A 21,831-nucleotide genomic window follows, 5' to 3' on the forward strand; every position below is an offset into this window, starting at 1 on the left:
CAAAAATCGTGTGACCCTCTACGTGTTAATAATCAGTCTTTGTTTGCAAATTCATTCAGCAGTCTAGGCCCGTCATAAAAATAAAATCTCAATTCCACCAAGCTGCGCTAACAAAACCACACAAGCTATCTGCTCTATTTGTAAGAGCTTTATCCTTTGATCACATTATCATGTGAAATGTACATAATGTATAGCTATATTATCTGCTCATTCAGCTTTTCAAAACCAAGGCGTTCTACAGAATAACATCATAGTTGTTAAATAGATACATGGAATTAACACAATCAGATAAGGAATGAAGGATTGTTTGTCTGAAATATATCAAACATGGCAATAATCTCTGAAGGTGCAGTTACATAGCAACTGTATTCTACAGAGGCATAGTGTTAGTTTTTGAAGTGTGGGAACTTTAGACCAATATATTGAAATGAGCAGAATGAATGAGTGGAGACTGCTTAGCCCCCAATCATCCAGCGGTGACCCTACCTGTAGTCTAGGTAGACAATGCAGCTAGTTAAAAAGAGAAGGCAACAGCAAAGTACAACAAGAAGTAGAAATTTCTAGAGGATTTCAATTCCAAATATGGTTGCAGGGTAGAGGGGAGGGGATATTTAAGAGTTTTGCTTCAAAATGTGTTTTACACTCTGAAATCATTTAAATGTCAAAAGAAACGTGATACTCTCATTTTCCCAGTTCCCCTACCTCTACCCTCCCAAATTCCTTCCCCCTTAAACTCAGGGGTGAAAGTAACTTAAAGGACTTACTGGTACGCCAGAGTCCTGAGTGGGAGCGTGGCCTCAACTGGAAGAGGCGTGGCTTCAAGCAGAAGAGGCGGGACCTTTCAAGATTTAAAGGCCCTGGGCAGGGCCGGCTCCAGGCGCCAGCCCCCCAAGCACGTGCTTGGGGCGGCACCTGGAGGGCGGCAGCGCGGTGCAGCGCTCTGGCCCTACAGCGGGGCTGCAACTGGGCTCGCCACCCTCCCCGTGGCGCTCCGGCCGCCGGGGAGAGCGGAGCCCCGGCCGGGCTCTCCGCCCTCCTCCCGGTGCTCCGGCTGTCAGCGGAGCCACGGCGGGCTCGCCGCCCTCCCCTCGGCACTCCAGCCAGTCGGGGAGAGCGGGCCCGTGGCCGGGCTCAGCGCCCTCCCCGGCCGCACTCCCTGCCGGGGGCGGGGGCAGGGAAGGGTGGGGTGGCGGGAGCCCCAGGGCCTTTAAATCACCCCAGAGCTACCAGCTGCAGAGGCAGCTGGGAGCCCTGTGGCTCAGGGGCGAATTAAAGGGCCTGGGGATCTGGCCGCCACGGAGCTCTGGGCCCTTTAAATCACAGTGGGAGCCCTGCCGCCGCTACCCCAGGGCGGCAGGGCTTGGGTGCGGATTTAAAGGGCCCGGGGCTCCTGCCATTGTAGAGAGCCCTGGGCCCTTTAAAGCGCCGCCGGAGCTCTGGCAACGGGATTCGGGCGGCGCTTTAAAGGGCCCAGGGCTCCCCACAGCGGCCAGAGCCCCGGGCCCTTTAAATCACTACCGGAGCCCTGCCGCCGCTACCCTGGGGCAGCGGCAACAGGGCTCCGGCGGTTATTTAAAAGGCCCAGGGCTCCCTGCAGTTGCAGGAGCCCCGGGCCCTTTAAATCCCCACCGGTTTACTTTCATCTCTGCTTAAGAGTTTTCACCTTGAGGTCCCAAAGCTATTTACAAAGAAGGCCCTTCCTCATTATTCCCATTTTACTCATGGGGAATCTGAGGCACATAGCCTTGCCCAGAGCAGTGGCCCAGCTGAGAGTCCCACTCCGGCTCTAGTCCACAAGACTGTGCCACCAGTTGCCTGAATCAACTCTAGCTGAAGGCAGCTGAGGGAGGCTAAGAGGCCGCGTGGTGGCCGGGCCAATAGCCCCATTAATCCTCTGCTACTGCTGTGCCACAGAAGCTACATGGGGCTGGAGGGAAGGAGACCAGCCCGATCTGAACCAAGCCTGGGGCTCTTTACTCCAGCCCGTCAGGCTGAGGCACTTGCTGTAGCTCGAGGCCCCCAGTCAGAGCAGCTACGTGACAGGCGCGCGGGGCAGGGCGGTCTCGCCCCCTCCCCTCTGCCTTGCCCTGCCCGGGGACGGCGGGGCGGGCGGAGCTGGGGGCGGCCCGCGGGCTCTTGCCGTTCGTTGGCTCAGCGGCGCGCGGAAGGGGCCTGCAAGGGGCCGGTCTCTGCAGCTCACCGCGCCGCCTCCAGCCCGGCCCCGGCCGCTCGCTGCCTAGTGAGCGCGACCAGGCTGCAGCCCCCCTTCGGGCCGCGCGGCGGTGACGTGAGGAGCGGCGAGGCTCCAGCGCGCTGCGGGCTTGCTCAGTGCGCGCTGGGCCGGCGCCATGGTGCCGGGGCCTGAGGGCAGCGGCTCCGCCGGCTGCTTCCCCTCCCCGCCTCCTGCTTCTAGCTAACGGGCGCCTGAGAGCCGGGACCCGCGCTGCGTGCGCAGGGCCGAGCCGGTAAGCGGGGAGCCGTCCCGGGGTCGGGGTCGGTATCGGCCTAGCAATGGCGGCGGGGGGGGGGGGGTTGGTCTGTCCAGCGGGGCTGTCGGGGCAGAGCCCGGGGAGGCCCCTGTCAGCGGCAGCGGGGGCTCAGGCGGTGTCTGTAACCCAGGCAGCCGGCTAGACGCCGGGCATGGCGCGGGCAGGCACAGACCCCTGCTAGCGAGCAGGTGCCTGGCTCGCCCCTCTCCGGCGGGCCAGAGGCTGTTTCCCGTCTTCGCTCCTCAGCGCCTGTGCGAGGAGGGCGGGGAAGGGAATCCCCCTAGAGCCGGCAGAGTCCCGTCCCGCAGGCCCAGCCCAGATCCCTCCTGGCTGGGAGTCCCAGCCCTTAGCATTGATCAAGTTCAGTGAAACAGCATTAGGCATTTATGGGGAGGTGAATTTATTGCTAAGAGAAGGGTGCCAGATTTTTGCCCGGTGGAAGAGAGGTTTCTACTAAGATTTTTCCTCTAAAAATGGGATTATGTTATGGATGGCTATAGGCTTTTTATTTCCATAGTTTTAGGTTTTGAAAGCAATTTTAAAATAAATGTGTCTCAGAATTACTTAATTCTAATTCTTTGTATTTATACTAGCTATGAATGTATTTTTGTTCAGATACCAACATTTCCTTAGGAAAAAATAGTCTGATAAATTTTCTAAGTAAAATTTTCTTCATTATCAGCTGAAACTCATTGATTCACACTGATGAGACCCATTGCAGATGAACAAATTTTGTGAGTTAATGAGTAGGACCCTACCAAATTTATGGTCCATTTTGGTCAATTTCACAGTCACACGATTTTCAAAATCATAAATTTCATGATTTCAGCTATTTAAACCTGTAATTTAATAGTGGTGTAATTGTAGGGATCCTGACCAAAAAAGGACATGTGAGATGGTTACAAGCTTATTGTAGGGAGGGTTGCAGTACTGCTACCCTTACTTCTGCGCTGTTGCTGGCAGCAATACTTCCTTCAGAGCTACACAGTTGGAGAGTGGCGGATGCTGGCCAGGAGCCCAGCTCTGAAGGCAGCACTGTCGCCTGCAGCAGCGCAGAAGTAAGGATGGCATGATATGGTATTCCTACCCTTACTTCTGCCTGCAGAGCTGGGCTCTCAGTCAGCAGCCACCACTCTCCGGCCGCCCAGTTCCAAAAGCAGCAGTGCAGAAGGAAAGGTGACGTGGTATGGTATTAACATCCTTACTTTCGCCCTCTGCTGGTGGGGCCCTGCCTTCAGAGCTGGGCTACTGGACAATAGCTGCCACTCTCCGGCTGCCCAGTTCTGAAGGCAGTGCAGAAGTATGGGAAGCAATACTGCAACCCCACCTAAAATAACCTTGTGATGCCCCCCACACACACAACTCCCTTTTGGGTCAGGACCCCCAATTTGAGAAACACTAATCTCCCCCATGAAATCTGTATATTATAGTGGGAAAGCACACAAAAGACCAGTTTTCACAGTCCATGATGCGTTTTTCATGGCCGTGAATTTGGTAGGGCCCTATTAATGAGTGAACACACATGGTTGAATTGCTTGTTTTGATGTGTTGTTTTTCATTTTAATATATTATATTTCTATGTATACAATACTGTAGTTTCTTAAAATAATGAGATTTTGTTAATACAAAACCTAACTACATTTTATCAAATCTTTACTTAAAAATGAGATCATTCTGTTTGTCATGCTTGGTGTTAGCAGCATGGCAGTATTGATCAATTTCATTCTGAAGTATACAACTCTTAAGGAGTATTTATCTTAGTTTTTTTTTGTTTTGTTTTTTTTTAACTACACTACATGCGGCAGAATTAACCCTAGAGAGAACCTAGTTGTGTATGTAATGTGTTTCCATTTAATTAAATGGACAAAGTCAACTTAAGACAATCTTTTAACTATTGCTAGTAACACTTAAATTTTACTTGTTTTAAAATGTAAATATATGCCTTTATAAAATATCTAGGCTCAAGGTACCTATGCTATAAATTAAAAATACACAAAATAATACAAAGGAAATAGCCACGAGCATGAATGACAATTTTAAAAATCCAGATTACTTGTGACTTTTTATATTCTTCTTTTAGTTCTTATATTTCTTTCAGTTCAGAGCAAGGAAGTCAGTTAATTATCTTGTATTTTGCTTACAGGCCTCAATCATGTTTTGCGTGGGCAGAGTCCAAAACCTTCACAGAGTTCTGTTGACGGGTATGGCTGTGTAGAACATGTTTCAGGGCGGCAGCCATATTATGTATCACCATAGTGCTATTATGTTTGGGTTTCAAACAAGGCAGGAGAATGCCTCTGTTCTTAAAAATATTTTTCCAAAATTTGAATAAATTCTGTAAATTTTTATGGATTGGGGGTTTTATAAAAGCTCTTCTTTACACAACTTAAGTTTTGGACCAAATTTAAGGTGACAGTCTTCCTTTAAACTGTGACAACACTTTTAAAACACTAAGGAGGCAGTCAGTCCCATTGACTTGAATGGGACTGCTCGCATGAGTAAAATTATGTGTGTGTATAAGTATTTGCAGGAATGTTCCTAAAGTTGTAATGAGGTACAAAATTGAATATGGCCTTAGGCCACCGTAGTTTACCAACCCTTTAATTCTTGTCTGTTTTAAAGAAGAACAAGTAGTAAGGTAGCACTAGTGGGTGCAAACTGTAGACTTTTGCTACTCCACAGATTCTGCACTTGTCTTGGCATGGTTCTACTTCTTAATGACTATCTGAATAAATCATTTTGTAGAGAAGTAATTAAATAAAGAATATGGGTGTGAGGACTGGTTATTAAGTATCTGAGAGCTGATCTTTTTTTTTATATAATTTGATCTGCTCTGGACAGATACTGTAATGTAATGCAAAAAAAGTGTTTAAAAAACACTTCTTCCTTTTGTTTTGCTGGCAAGTAAAAACATTTTTCACTCACTTCACATCTTAACATTATATAAAAATAAATTCCAAAATATAGCCTATAAATATGCATAAACAGTCTCCTATACATTAATTTCTCTAAGACTGTTTAGTATCATCAGAATTAATATACAACAAACTATTTAAATGGTTGGGAGGATATTTTAAAATGTATATCAAGCATGGGGGCTCCATTGCTGAAGTTTTCAAATGTTGTCCCCCCAAAATAATACTTTTACTCTTCTGGAATACTGCCAAAATATACACTGGTGGTTTCCAGGCATAATTGATATTTTTCAGAAAAACATATATTGGAAACATTAAGTAGCGGAAAATGTATTTTATGACATTTTTCTTTTAAGGCACTTACTGATGCCAAACATAGAGTTCTTAATATTCCACTTAAATATTTGACCGTAACTTAATACTAAAATAGTTTAAAAATTACAAAAAATCATTCAGAAATTATATAGTGCTCCCGCAAGTAAAATTAACAATGATTGTTAAAACAGAACACTTAAATTGCATGGTAAAGAGGCAACTAATATTAAGTGTGCAAGAGGTGAAGTGTGTGTTCTTTTGTGAAGGCCTGCAGTTGTTCCATATGACTATGAACTTTTTTTTTTTTTTTTTTTTTTTTTTTTTTAAGACCTGAGTTTTGGAGGCCACACTTTATCCTGACATTGTCTGTCTTGCCAGTTTTGAGGTGCTCTCTGGTAGCAGATGGAGGCCATCCAGAAAGAAGCACTATAGCAAATATTTTAACACAATGAACAGTTGCAGTGTTACAGTTTATTTGTGTAAATCCTATAAGTTTGATTATTAGAGGGCATTTAGCTCAACTCCTTTTGCCTTCTGTGTTGAGATTAATAACAGATCAGATTCTAATAGTAGCACTATAAATCAAGTCATCGTCTTTTCACAGCTGTAAGTCACAGGGGATACTATAATTTGGCTTGTACCATCCTGATATTTAAGGTGGAGATATGCTAGTAAAAATAGTTCCCAGTATAGTACTCTACCTTGATCCAAGTGAAGGCTGCCTTAATCAGAATAAGCATCATATGTTGGGACTTATGATCTCGACATCATACTTTTCCGTATTACAGATGAGAGCAGCTGCAGTCAGTGCTATGATATGCAAATTTGGTGCAGCTGTCAAACTTCTGCAGAATGATCAGTGTGGCCCTCAGTTGGGGAACTCCTGCTGTAGTTTGTGTATAAAGGCTCCATAATCACTTGATTTAAAATATAGTAATATATTGCAATTTGGAGTAATTTCAGCATAGTTTTGTGTGTGTGTGTGTGTGTGTGTGTATATATATATAATGTGTGTGAATTTTAATAATTATATATATATATTAATTTTAATAATTAAAATGCTTGTTTCATGATCTGAAGCAATAAATAAGTATTAAAGCTATAATGGTGGAGGCATAGAATATAGTCTAGGGATTAATGACTGCTGTGGTGAGTTGGAGTTAATGTTCCAGCTAATCATTAACAGTTAGGAAATCCCCAACTCAGAGGTCCTCATTGCAGTTATAAGCTTAATAGAATTTTTTTTTTCTAATTCATCTCAAGTTGTGCACTGCAAATGTATTTTTGTTTTCAGTTTCACTTCTTTCGTAGCAGTTAATGACCAATACAGCCTTGAAGTTTGTGATACTTCAAGTAGCTGTCCAATTAGTTTGGCAGGAACCCAGTAAAAAAACAAAAGTATAAAACATACTTTGTTTCTATCACGCTACATTTTTTAAGTGGTGTAAATTGCTGGTTCTGGAAGCTGGGAAATAGTGCCACCCCGTATGACTAATAACTTATAGTTTGCATTCACAGAAGAAATATTATTTTATTAGCTTTTTCTAATATATCTTTTATGTTCATTTGTCTGAATTCTAAGATTAATTTCTCATAGGCCTTTTTTGGGAAAAAAATGGCAGGCTGTTGTGTACAGTTGTTCGTTCTTACAAAAATTTTAGCTCCTGGTGTAGAATCTGATGTTTAGTGTTTTTTATTTTTTTTAGAACTCTGTTTTCCCATCTAGTTGACCAAGATACAAGGAGTTGAAGTTGCTTGTACAAAATCATAGTAAATGGCTCACATAGACCCCCAATCCTTCCAGGAGTTGCACCCGTGCCTAACTTTATACACATGCGTAAACTCAATGATGTCAATGGGACTCCTCCAATTGTAAGCTTTTTGGGGCACGCAGTGTCTTTGTGTGCTATACAAATACAGCAAATCGCGGTGGCGTCATGGTCCATAACTAGACACCCAGGCACTAGTAATGCAAATAATAACAATAATAGTTGTGAAAGTTTTTGCAGAATCAGGTCAGGATTTGGCCTCAAGAACCATTCTGCATTCTGCTTCTCTAATAGATTGTGTACAAAGAGTAATTATAGCCCTTCTGTAGATCAAATGTATTGCAGACAACAGAACAATCATTTTAAATGCTGCTTTTCTGTAATGTAAAAAATGTGACATAGAACCACCCTTGCTGGGGCGTTGCTTGATGCCACGCATTTGCTGTACAGAGTTCTACCTTTGCTTGGAAGTGAGTTGCTCATCCTTACAGATTGGAATGAGACTATAACACATTTAAAATTTTCCTTAGTTTGAAGTGAAGTCAAATCTAAGGTTAATTTCTTAAAAAAACTAGGGGGGTCCATAAATTGTGGTTCTGTACACTAAGCTTATTGCACACAATAGGGGCTCCTTGCATTCCTCCATACCCCATCACAAGCTCTCTGCATGCCACCTTTCCATCCTCTCTGTTTCTATTCCCTGCAATGCCTTCCTCATGCTAGTCACTCTGTGTCCCCTATTCCCCCTCCATTGTGTGTGTTTGAGTTTTTAAATACCTAGAACTCACATTTGGGAGAAAAATCTTTTTTAAAGGTTTGACTGTGAATTAAGAGCTGTTAAGATTGACTTGCACATTTGGGTCATCCAAGAAATTCTCAAGCATGTAGCAAAACCAGAAAACCATATTTCTAAGAAATGGTGTGTGTGTGGGTGGGAGATTCAAGTCTGGAGGAAGGGAGTAAGGAAATCTTTCAGGGTGCCTTTACAGATCCCAAAAAGCAGAACAATACTCAAACAATATTTTACACTGAAATTCTACACTTACATGTATGTACAAGGATTTCTAACAGTGCTTCTCAAAGTCGGGCCGCCGCTTGTTCAGGGAAAGTCCCTGGCGGTCCGGGCCGGTTTGTTTACCTGCCACGTTTGCAGGTTCGGCTGATCACGGCTCCCAATGGCCGCAGTTCACCGCTCCAGGCCAGTGGCGGCTGTGGGAAGCGGCGCGGGCTGAGGGATGTGCTGGCCGCCCTTCCCGCAGCCCTCATTGGCCTGGAGCGGCGAACCACAGCCAGTGGAAGCCGCGATCGGCCGAACCTGTGGACGCGGCCGGTAAACAAACCGGTCCGGACTGCCAGGGGCTTTCCCTGAACAAGCAGCAGACTGGCTTTTTGAGAAGCACTTCTCTAGAACATATTTAGGTTTAACCTCCTGTTGATTGTATCTAAATCCTATGCACTAATTTTAATGGGAACTACTGTATGTGGTAATACAATTATTTGTGAATAAAAATAATCTCTCTTGCTTGGTTTTAGGAATTCTAGTTATGTCTGCATATAAATGTCATGTCCCAATGGGTTTTTTAGACTTTAAAAACTCTTTTCATAAAGAATTTGATATTCAAGTCAATCCTGCAAAGAATTAAGCACGTGTAAATCTACTAGCTGAATTTCAGCAGAAGCTTTAAGGTGTTGGTTTTGTCTTATAAAAACTCATTTTGTGGTTTACTGGCTTTTTGAGAGATTGCTTCTCTCCCTATGCATACTGTCTCAAGCTAACAACCCTCTATTTAAAATATGAGAAAGCGGAAAACAGGGTTTTTCTCAGGGTGGGCTCCTTGACTTTAGAGTTTATTTTTCATTGGGCTGCTCTACACTGGAGTGGGGGTGGGGGGGAGATCGATCTAAGATACGCAATTTCAGCTACGTGAATAGCATAGCTGAAGTCGACATATCTTAGATCGACTTACCTCCCATCCTCACGGCGTGGGATTGATGGCTGCGTCTCCCCCCGTCGACTTCGCTTCCACCTCTTGCCCTGGTGGAGTTCCAGAGTCGATGGGGAGTGCGTTCAGGGATCAATTTATCATGTCTAGACAAGACACGATAAATCAATCCCCGATAGATGGACGGCAGGTAGCGAAGACGTACCCATTGTCCCATCAGAGCCTGGATTTGGTGACTTTCAGGACATCCCACATCTATCTGTTTCTTGGAGGGGTGGGGGGACAAGACATTGATAGAAAAATGCACAGATAAGATCTAGTTCATTCTAGGATTGGGAGTATTTTTAGATTTTTTTTTTTTTTCTATCTGTTTGACTTTTTTTTATGATTATTATTACTGCTTGTGTCCTTAACTCTTGTAATATGCAAACTTGTTAGGAGCAGTTGGGGAAAAATGTAAATAAAAGGGGATGTGTGTCTCTACACACACTACTTTTTTGTCTTTCAAATATCCTCTTCTATGTTTATATAAAATGCTTCCACTTCGTATTCCTTTATATACAAAGGAATAAATATTGGTTCTAATCTTGCTGCTCTTAGTCACCCAGAACTCTAGTTCAAGTAATGGGAGTTCTGCATGAATGAGGGTTCTAGAATCAGGCCCTGGGTTTGCCATTTGACTTCTTTTTCACACTCCCCTATATGTCCCTTACTTAGCTTAGAAAAACTTAATGTTACTTTCTTTCTTGACAGCATATTGCCTTCAGGAAATGGCCTCTTCTAAATTTTTGCTGAATCTTCTAACCTTCACATTTGGATCAACAATAGGATTTTTCACATGTTACATGCTATTTAGCATAGTGTTGGAAAAACAGGTTGAGATCCAACCTAATATTCTTCACAATGATCCCCATGGTGAACACTCAGAAGAAACTGGAAGTGATCAGCTGGAAGGACAAATGAACTTCAATGCTGATGCTGGGCAGCATCAAGGTATTTTTTTGTTTTGTACAATGTAAAAGGAGAGGGAACATTATGTTCCAATTTGACATTTTTCTTTCTTCATTGCTAGGTATTTATACACAAGTTTTTCTTATTACATGTGCACACACAATATAAAATCACGTAGGTTTCCCCTCCTAAGGCATTGAATGATTGTTTTTTCTTTACTAACTTGCATTTTCTAATAAGTGTGATTTTTTCAGAGAGCACAATACTTTTCAACAGTTGCATCCAGACTTGGAAATGGAGGTAGCGGTTTAAAGTTTGGCTCCTGGAGCTTCTTAAGTGGTAAACTACAACCGAGATTTTTTTCTGCTCATTTGACACAGTCACAGTACTTCATAGGCAGCTAGATTGCTTTTTAGTTTTACTTAAGCTAATTTAGCAGCATCTATAATTTGTGATTAAGCTTTTCAAATAAAAGTGAAACTTTAAAAGTAGCCCACTATTCTTTAAACCTGATCAGTCAAGCGGTCTACATTTTGGAAGGGGAAAAATGCTATAGACATTGGTTGTCTGAAGCATGTAGTATATAACATCATTATATAAATAAAGTTCTGTGTAAGTTCAGAGTGTTTCACAAACATTAACTAAACCACCTCAGCCCTGTGAGGCAGATAAATACCTATTTTTGAGGTATTAAAACTGATGCATAGAAAAGTTAAATGACTTGCTCAAGGTTGTACAGATCTGTGACAGAAAAGAAAATAGAGCTAAAGATTCCTAGCTTTTAGCCCTTTGCTCTACCTACTAGATCTTCAAGGGGAGGTTGTCGTCCCCCCCCGCCCCGTTTCATTTTAACACAGGCAGCTTATATAATGGCGTGAGGCTGGGGTGGTCTGACTTTCATCGGGGAATTAAATGACTTAATCTCATAACCAAAAAATACATACTGGCCAATTGGTGATGAAAAGGATAATTGGCAATCCAAAGCCATATTCATTCAGAAACAAATTAATTCTATCTACTTTAATTTTGTTGTTCTCAGGCACTCAAAACAAATAACCATATTTATTTGCAATTCCATGCACTTTTTTTCTTACAGTGGATATATTTTGTCAGAATGATTAACTGTAACATTTAGAGCCTAAATCTTGTCTGCAATGGCACTACTTATGTAAGTAAGCTACTTACTTATGTTAGGGTTTGCAGAGCCAGGCCACTAATGAGTAACTTAAAACTAAATATATTTAAACTGCAAAACACATACAAACCTGTTTGTTCTCTGAAATGTACACACTATTATAGTAAATTATTGTAAGGAAAATTGGCCTGATCTTGTATAAAGGTAAACAAACATTTTTAGGTCCGCATCCTGCACTCTGATCTGAACCTGAATCTCATAGACTTACATGTAGTCTTTTGAAGGCAGTGGGGACACTATGGGCATGTCTGCACTACAGAATTATGTAGCCTAAATTACATCATCATTCAGCTGCTGCAGTAATTAAATTGATTTTGTGTGTCCACATTAAGCTCCTTGTGTCAGTGTTGCGTGTCCTCAACAGGAGTTCTTGTACCGATTGTACTGTCAGTGTGAGTCATTGTGGGATGGCCTCTGAAAGCTAGTAACAGTTGATGAAAGCAACGCTGCGTCTACCCTGACACTGCATTGACCTAATTACATTGATTTTATGCCTCTCGTGGAGGTAGAGTTATTAAGTCGGCATAGAGGGGCAGTGTAGACACTTACATAGTTAGGTCAACGTAAGCTGGCTTGAGTTGAACTAATTGTAGTGTAGACCACGCCTAGGTACGCACAGTGGTGCATCTACTTGGGTCCAGTTGCAGTATTGGTGCATGAGTTTTTAAACCTGAAACCTATTTAAACCTTAAATAGGTGTAGACTTTTATCTGATTAAGTTGTCAGTGTATCTGGAAATGAAAAGTATTTCAGATACAGCAATAACGATTTTTATCACAGTATTGCAGAACCTATTTCTTGTCTCCTTTCAGTAAATAAAGATTTAATTTGGTTTCTGGTGACAAGTTGCCTTTTCTGGCATACTTGCTGCTTTTAACTTGAAAACCAGTTTCCATAGTTGATGAGTTATTTTAAAATAAATTTGTAATTATTAACACTTTAGGTATTAAAACTAAACATTTAAAAAAAATCTAATTTGCTCTTCACCATAAATATTTTTTTACTTAGCATGGACTGTTAGAAAAAAAAAAATAGACTGACTGGCTTCAAATTTTTACATTTAGTCAGTTTTTTAAAAGGTTTTCATTAGCTTCGTAAGTCTACCAGAGAATTCTTTTAAATAAAATTGAGTTAAATTTTTTAAAATTCATGTAAGGTTTTGTAAAACCATGTTTGGTTTTTTTGTGAGAAGATCTTAATAGTATCCCTTTTACTTCTTTTGTAAAACTAAGTATTTGAAAATAATTTAAATTTTTTCATTCCTGAATTTAATTTTGGTCTTGCTGACTGAAGAAAATAAAAGACAAATGTTGGTCACCAAATTTCAGGTAATGTAAATCGGGCTGTACATGACTTGTCTTATATTAAATATGACAGAAAAAAGTTGTCCAAAACAGAAGCCTCATCTGATGCGCATCTATACTGGACTTCTTCCCATTCATCTCTCTGCACTTTCTTAATGGCTAACAACTTATTTTTTCTTAAGCATTGCTGAATCTTTTATATTGTACTTTTCCATTTGTGTTACTACTTAGTGTGTTTGCTAACGTATCATGGAATTTCCCCCCCGCCCTTTCCCCCTTTAGATGAGAACAAAAATATTGCAGAAGGACTGTATCAGAAGGTGAAAATACTTTGTTGGGTGATGACTGGGCCTCAGAATCTAGAGAAAAAAGCCAAGCATGTTAAGGCAACTTGGGCCCAGCGTTGCAATAAAATACTATTTATGAGCTCTGAGGAGAATAAAGACTTTCCAGCTGTGGGACTAGAAACCAAAGAAGGCAGGGACCAACTGTACTGGAAAACTATTAAAGCCTTCCAGTATGTACATGACCATTATATTGACGATGCTGATTGGTTTATGAAAGCAGATGATGACACATATGTTATACTGGACAACTTGAGATGGCTTCTTTCAAAATACAATCCTGAACAACCAATATACTTTGGAAGAAGGTTTAAGCCTTATGTGAAACAGGGCTACATGAGTGGAGGAGCAGGATATGTACTGAGCAAAGAAGCTCTAAGGAGATTTGTTAATGCATTTAAAACCAACAAATGTTCTCATAGCTCTTCTATTGAAGACCTAGCACTCGGAAAATGCATGGAGAATATTAATGTAGAAGCTGGAGATTCAAGGGACACAAGTGGTAAAGAAACTTTTCATCCCTTTGTGCCAGAACATCACTTAATCAGAGGATATCTACCTAGAACATTTTGGTACTGGAATTATAATTATTATCCTCCAATAGAGGTAAGTTATGTTTTTTTTTTTGTGTTTTTTTTTTAAGAAAGGCTGTGTTCATTGTATGAAGTACATTTCTGAAGTTATCTTTTTATATATACAGTGATTATAGGCTATTTAACTGTCCATTATTAAAATGTTCTGGGAAAATAAAATGATTTTGTTGTGGGTGCCTTAGACAGATTTAAGGGTGGAATCATTATATATTCCATTTATAAATTAAAACTTGAAAGCAAGTACCGTACCTAGTGTTCCATGAGAATAAGTTAATCTGAAATTACTTTTACTGTTCTAATGTTGTAAAAGATGGACTGGATCCTCTAGTAGGTCTCTTCTATATAACTCTTGTGCTGTATGGAGAACTGGTTTATCACAGGATGTTGGCCTCTTCTTGTTTCCTGTTGCTAAATCACATTAAAAGGCAGCTAAAATACGTAAATATTGTTCCCAATGTTACCTTTCCATGTCGACAATTACTGTAGTTGCAACTTATTATGCAATCATAATGGGAAGGAATATGTGGTCCCTGAGAAAATTTAAGGTGTGTTCCATGCTAGTTTGAGAATCCCTACAATGGATTTCCTTTTGTAATTTTAGAGGATACTATTTGCCTGTCAAAGTTGAGGGGAACATGAGAAGTTTGCAGTGAGTGCAAGTGGTGGAATTTGGCTTTTTAGCACTTCTTTTATTAAATTGCAATAACTGATTTTTTTTATATATATTTATATATATATATATATATATATATATATATATATATATATTAAAATCAAATTCTACCAATTTAAAACTGAATGTGAGGTCCTTATTGTTGACCTGATTTGCAGAGACATGGAGACCTGTATCTCTCATTCTAATCAATGAGAGCTGAAGGTACTCATATCAGAAAATATGGTTTGTGTGTAATCTCTGCAAGAGCCTTATTAACAACCTAAAGGTAAGGTACACAGGACTGAAAAGGACCTCCTGTCACTGAGTCCATGCTATCACAGGCAACCCATCATATAACCTTGTTCATAAATTTATCAAGTTCCATCTTAAAACTAGTTAGATTTGTAAATCTAACAGCAGTGGTAACTTTATCTGTAAATGGAGTGGGAATTACACTAACACTGGGTGCTTTTGAAACAGTTCCTCTTGAAGTTAGTGGTGAAACTCCCATTTCATTTGGGAGCAGGATTAGGCCAACACGGAATATTTTTGAAATCCCACCTGTCTCATAACACCACCAAACCATTCTTGGTGTGTTCAAATGTATCATGGTTGTGATAATCAAGTGATAAAATGTGCCATTTAGTAAATAGAAGAAATCTTCTGTCCCACTTTTAAGAGACTGTCTTGATAGTACTTTTAGAGTAATATAATAGGACAGTAAAGATGAGATGCAAAAAATAACACTGGAACTTGCATTGTCCTTATTCCAAGAAGCAAATATTTAAAAAAGAGATGGTGGGTATGTTGTTCAAAGCTCAGTACAGTACTGTAGCCTCAGCTGATTTAGTCCCCATCCTTGATTAAGAAGGACCCTTTCAATTATTTAAACACAGTTGCCCCCTAAACTGGTTTTGAACATATCTAGTTGGTGTGTATAGGTCCAAACTGTGTGTCTAAGAAGTGTGTTTAAAAAACGATATTCAGAAACATACTTGCAACTAGTTTTGATAGTGAAATATATAAAATACATACACATAATTACATTTAAGTCAATGGAATAGTCTCGCAGTGGAAATTGTGGAAGCAAGTTGCTTGGCATGTAAAAGTTAACTTTTTTAATGTGAGTGTTTACTCCGGTTTTAGTCATCTTTAATTTTTCTATATCTGCATATTTTTAGTTTAAATGTCAGGTACCTATAGTGTTGAGGGTGAGGGAAATATCTTTATAGACATTGTAATTCAGGGGTTTTCAACCTTTTTTTTTCATTTGTGAACCTCTAAAAAAAATTTTGAATGGAGGTGCGGCCTCCTTTGGAAATCTTAGACATAGTCTGTAGAGTCAAAACACTGTTGTAAGTTAATATCCTTTTTTCTCTTGATAAATCTGGAAGAGAATTTCATGCATGAAACTGCAATTAAAGGAGCATTCACTGATATCTGCCAAAATAGTTCTGCGTCCTTTGCCAGTCCTGCTGAATGTCTCAGCTGGGTGTAGAAACTAGATCTGTTACCTTCAGCTTTGTGATTACTCACGTATTCATTTCTAATGAGTAAGGCTATGATTTAATCATGGGTATTTTTTAGTAAAAGTTATGGACAGGTCACGGGCAATAAACAAAAAATCATGGCCCATGACCTGTTCATTACTTTTACTAAAAATACCCATGATTGAATCTTCGGGGTGAGTGCGGGGAGCCACGCGGGCCTGCAGCAGCAACTGCTGGGGGAGGCCTGCTGCTGCTGCTCGGGCCACTGCTTGTGGGGGGGCCCGCTGCCAGGTGCCACCAGCTGCAGCTCCTCCCACCGCCCTCGGGACCACTGCTCAGGCAGTCCCTGGGGCCGGCTGCCAGCGCAGCAGCCGGTGCGGCTGGCCCCCTCCAACAGCAGCCAGTGTGGCTGCCTGAGCAACAAGCTGCAGCCGGGCCCAGTGCCAGCTGCTTGGGCAGACCTGGGGTCAGCCACACTGGCCACTGCAGAAGTCACAGAAGTGCAGGAAGACATGGAATCCATGACTTCCCCAACCTCCGTGACAGACACGGATTATGTATAAAACCTAGGTCTCAATTATCAATATTTTAACCATAAAACAGTGAAACTTCTAATAGTATTTTTTGTAAAGAACTGGTTAGCATTTGTAATTAAAGGTGCGGCGTGATCGGTAGGAATGACCATATGATTGGTTCTGAGGCTTACTATTAGCCCTGCCACTGGCTCTCACTAGATCTTGGGTAAATTTCTGTGTTTTTCTGCCTCCATTTCTCCATTTTGTAGAATTGGGGGCAATATTACCCGTATCTCCTGAGGGGGAGCAGGACTAATTAGTTGTGTGTTTATACACCATTTTAAACTATTGTATACTATAAGGGGAGACTTCTCACAGACACAACGGGGAGTGAGACATCTAACTCTCTCCTGTGTTATTGAAAATCTCTCCCTAAATCACTAAGTGCTAAATTTTATTAGGCTTGAACCTCTGGTTAAAAACTAGTCTTGATAATTTTATTTTGTTTGCTTTAAATGCTCCCTCAATTACTGTTAAAGGACCCAGTCTTTCATGCACATTGGAGTTCTGCTGGTGAATGATGTGTAGGACTGGCCTAAACTTTAGTGTTTCAGTTGCAAGTGAATGAAAGCAGCCTGAAAAGTGCTTTGGATTGAAAGGTGTCAATAAATTCTATACTTTATTTCTGTAAATATCCATATGGAGTGAATATTTTGACATGTTTAGCTTCTTCTTAGTAATAACTAAAATATTTATGTAGTTGCAGCAGTTTCTGAACGGATAGCATATATGATGTATCTTTAAGTATTTACATTCTAAATCAGGAGGGATGGAGATACACCTCTACCCCGATATAACACGATCCGATATAACACGAATTCAGATATAACGTGGTAAAGCAGTGCTCCGGAGGGGGGAAGGACGGCTTGCTCCGGCGGATCAAAGCAAGTTCGATATAACGCAGTTTCACCTATAACATGGTAAGATTTTTTGGCTCCCAAGGACAGCGTTATATCGGGGTAGAGGTGTATATAAAAAACACAGGCACACTTTCCTCCTCCCCTCCCCTCCCGCCCCCCACACACACTTACTTCTAGATGTAATTTCTTTAGAGTGCTTGGCAGTCAGTTCCCTTGTTAAAATACCTGGTCCACGCAGGTAGGAAACCAGTGATTATCGTGTTTTTAGTCTTTTAAAGTCTTCTTTATGGCAACTGTTGCCATGATCGTGAAAAAGGCATGACCGCCCCTTAAGTTGCTATTAATGGAATATGGTGTAAATGTGCTAACATTCTTCAACAAATTAAAACAGATAATATTTAGGATCCAATATTAAAAGATAGTATCTGGAAAACTGTTAGCTGCTTTCCAGGCTGAGTATTACAGTTAAAAAAAAAAAAAAAAATAGAATTGCTTTACCATATCTAATCCAATCTCGTCTCCAATGGTGGCCAATTACAGATGCTTCAGCAATGGACAATTATGGAATAACCTACCAATAGGGAAGCTTCTCCCTGACTCCTGGTAGTTGGCTTATGGTCTGAAGCGTGAGGGCTTATAAGGGAAGTAAGTTATAACTAATATAACAGGGTGTTTTTTATCAACTGTATAAATGCTGCCCTTTTTTTGGAAGCCTACTGCGTTCCTGGCTGAAGATTGATGATTTATTTCTTTGCCATTTTCTAATCCATAACAATGCTTTGCTTAGTTTAGTTTATTGACTAGGCTCTTCAGAAGGACTTTGTCAAAGACTTTTTGAAAGTCCAAATAACTTTTTTGAAAGTCCACATGTTCTCCTGTATCCATTACTTTGTTGACATATTTAAAGAATTTCCTGACCAGATGTCATGCTTATTTGCCCCTGTCATATTCAGATAGGTGTACTCGTAGTAGTATTGTATAGCCTAAGGGCTAATCCTGGATCAATACCCCATTGTGCTAGGTGATGTACAAGCACATATCTCTATCATTTCAACCAGTTCATCTGAAAATGAAATTTATGGGTCTCAACAATTTTAGGATCAACCCTAGCACTTTCCTAAAATGAAGAATAATAGATATGAAACTTGCTATATTCCAGTCCTCTAGCATAGTAATTTGATTTTAATCGGAGTTTGCATATTTTGAGCAGTTTAAGTACTTCATTCTTAAGTTGCTTCAAAAATCATAAATGAGTATCTTCCATTCCTGGTGACTCATTACTATTTAATTTATCAGTGTGTCCCAGAACTTTCTCTTTGACAGCTCAATTTTGGACAATGTCATCTTCTATCTGATAAGAGTATCTCTTTTAGGCAGATCGCCAAATCCACCTGGTAAGCACTGATCCAAAGAAAGAATGTAGTTTCTCTTCTGTGTTCTTATCCATGTTAATTATTCCCTTTTATTCTGTTATCCCAGTAGACCTACTATTTCTCTCACAGGCGTCCTACTTTTAATATACTTAATTCCTTATTTTTGTCTTTTCTTTTTTCATTAGCTGCTCTTCATATTCCCTTTTACGTTTTACATGCTGCAGCTTACTTTCTGCTTGAACTGGTTTTCCATTGTTTGAAGAATACCTGTTTCTTTCAAACTCTAGATCCCTGACATTTAACCATAGTGAAAGGCAGACTGTGTTTCTACTTCCTTATATTTGCCCTCTGTAACCATTACAGTATGCTTACATACTCAGCTCCCATGCTGAGTTTAAGGATAGTAATTTCCTCACATTAGGGTCTCATTAACTAGCTTCGATTCATTTTTTTTTTTTAAATTTCTGTGTCAAGTTTTTCGTGTCACCTTTTTTTTGTGTGCACAGTCTTTCCAGTGAGAGTTTGACTAGTTTGAACTAAGGCTGGTCAAAATGTAGGATGTAATTTGTAGAAACGACAATCCACTTCTTTTCTTCAAAATTTTGAAAATTTAATTGAAATTGCAAATTTGGGGGCGGGGGAATTGAGCAGCTTTAGTTTAAACAGTGTGGTGGAAAAATTAGAGATTTAAGAAATTTGAGGGGTTATCCATTGTTGCTCACTATTTGCGTCCAAGCAGAAATCTATCAGAGTACCTTGCTAGCACCAGGTCTTTAAACAAAGTCCTTTAGCTCTTTTGGCTATTTCTGGCCAGGAGGGAGACTTGCAATTGAATTAGAACATGGGAAACCAAGTTGAAGGTGTCCTGGAGAATAGGTGAGGAAAATTGAAGGTAAGGAAAAGTGGATGGGGAGAAACATGGGTGAAGATTCTGGGAAGCAGAGTCCACACAGATCAGTTACTGCACAACATATTAGTGAGTTTTAGAAATTATACCCTGGTTGGCTCTCTTGTACACCAGACATGCTCTTCGTCATTTAAAAAAAATATATCTATCTATCTCCTAGAACTGGAAGGGACCTTGAAAGGTCATCGAGTCCAGCCCCCTGCCTTCACTAGGAGGACCAAGTACTGATTTTGTCCCAGATCCCTAAGTGGCCCCCTGAAGGATTGAACTCACAAGCCTGGGTTTAGCGGGCCAATGCTCAAACCACTGAGCTATCCCTCCCCCTGATGTTGTCACAGAAACTATCTAAAGCACATCAAGCATTCTTGAAAATCGTTAATTTCCATTTGGAGATGATGATCAAGCAAAATAGTATACCAGGGTCTGGGTATTCTATTCCTGCAAAATTTAGGCTTTGAAATGTGGGAATTATTGATAAAAGTGAATTGTATGATAAAGTGAAGCCACATATATATTATTTACACTTTAGAGAGAATTATTTTTAACATTTTAAGCACATTTTGAAATGTCCTCTGAGTCTTTTGTTTGTTTCCCCCCCCATTTTTAGGGTCCTGGATGCTGCTCTGATCTGGCAATTTCATTCCACTATGTTGATCCCACAACTATGTACCAGTTGGAATACTTGATTTATCATCTCCGACCATATGGTTACCTATACAGGTACAATCCTGACTCTCTCAAGAATCTAGAAATGCAAATCAAAAGCAAAGCAATGGATAATGATGCAGAAAGCTCCTGAAACTGAATCAGACTTCTACTCAATAATAAGATGTGGAACAATGCACTGAAAGAAGTATCATGGAGTGAAAAGCAACTACATCTAGCTCAGACAGGACTCTGGAATTGCTAGTAGTAATTCATTTGAATTTTAAAAGTTCTGTGTTGAGGGTCTTCCTCTGTGACTGCAAACTACAGGTTTCATTGTGCAGTTCTTATTCGTGGGGATAGTGGGACTTTTCACATGTTAGGACTGCAGAATCAGGCCCTAAAGCTTTTATGTGATCTGTGAAATCTGTTGAGGTGGCTTTGTTACAAATTCTTCATGTTTATATTATTGTATTAAAACAAATGGATGGTGGTGAGGCTCAAGCATGATTATACAGTATTTTCTAGTCATTATTTTTCTTTTTGCCCCAGTTCCCATTATTTTGGATAAGTACTAATGTTAGAAATCCTGGGCTACATAGGTTCATCACTTTGAGATGGTGATGATACTGGAGAAATTTGACATGAAGTAACTTGGCTGAAAAGAGAGAGAAAAAAGTCTTCAAAACCACTCCTGCCTTAAAAACAGACTTTAAAATATTTGGTGTAATTAGTAATATTCTGCCTATTTAATGTCGAAATCTGAATTACTTCCCAAATGAAATGAACTTGTTACTCTTGGCCTCATCATAAACGTCCCCCAAGATACTACTATCTGTTCCACAAAACCACCACCCAGTTGGCTTGTGCTAATTGGCGAAAAGCCCAGGAATAGCAAGGCTATACATCTTGGAGTATGTTGAAGATGTGTGGAAACTTGCATACCTGCCCACTCTATGCCTTTTGGTGTGTACTCCTGGCTTGAATGGGCACAAAATTCATCCAAAAGCTTTTTAATGTACACATGATAGAAATAAACCCCTTATAAGTGCAATTTCCTCCCCTTGTATTCATTCTGTAAGCCAAAAAATGTTTGTGTGATAACACTACAGTCATACAATAAATACTTGTTGTAGACAGCCAGGCGTTTATGCACTAGCGTACAGTAATTTCCAGATTCACCAAGTGCTACTATTAGTTTATTTCTATTTAATTTACACATTGCTTTACTGTAGGGTTTTTTTTGTGGGGGGGGAAGGGGGAGGAGGGTTCTTTGTTTATGGAAGTGATCTGGCACCCAAAAAAGTACTATTTTAAATCACAGTGTAGGTTCTCTACTATGATTTTTTTGAATGTTCCCTACAAATTTAATTTTATTTGGCTGCAATATGTAGTTCCACCTCTCTCTGAGGGTTTTGTCTGGTTTATAGTGTGGCTTTTTTCTCTGCCTTCAGTTTAAGATTTTCATGTGTCATTTTACATGCTCTTTATTGTCTGTCTTGTGAATG

The 21,831-nt window shown here is 40.4% G+C and overlaps 1 protein-coding gene across 2 annotated transcripts; it reads left to right on the plus strand.

The window, feature by feature from the left end:
- The first annotated feature begins 2,188 nt into the window (after window positions 1-2,188).
- C1GALT1 (core 1 synthase, glycoprotein-N-acetylgalactosamine 3-beta-galactosyltransferase 1) lies at window positions 2,189-21,472 on the plus strand. Of its 2 annotated transcripts, none has more exons than XM_034760509.1 (4): window positions 2,189-2,465; window positions 10,185-10,424; window positions 13,164-13,831; window positions 20,286-21,472. In XM_034760509.1, the coding sequence occupies exons 2-4, from the start codon at window positions 10,202-10,204 to the stop codon at window positions 20,475-20,477; spliced, it is 1,083 nt and encodes a 360-aa protein (XP_034616400.1). In that variant the 5' UTR covers window positions 2,189-2,465; window positions 10,185-10,201; the 3' UTR covers window positions 20,478-21,472. The 2 variants fall into 2 exon arrangements, with proteins under 2 accessions (XP_034616400.1, XP_034616401.1); XM_034760510.1 differs by lacking the exon at window positions 2,189-2,465 and adding an exon at window positions 9,041-9,174.
- The last annotated feature ends 359 nt before the right edge of the window (window positions 21,473-21,831 follow it).

Source organism: Trachemys scripta, chromosome 2 (assembly GCF_013100865.1).
Source record: "Trachemys scripta elegans isolate TJP31775 chromosome 2, CAS_Tse_1.0, whole genome shotgun sequence".
Taxonomy (NCBI): Eukaryota; Metazoa; Chordata; order Testudines; family Emydidae; genus Trachemys; species Trachemys scripta.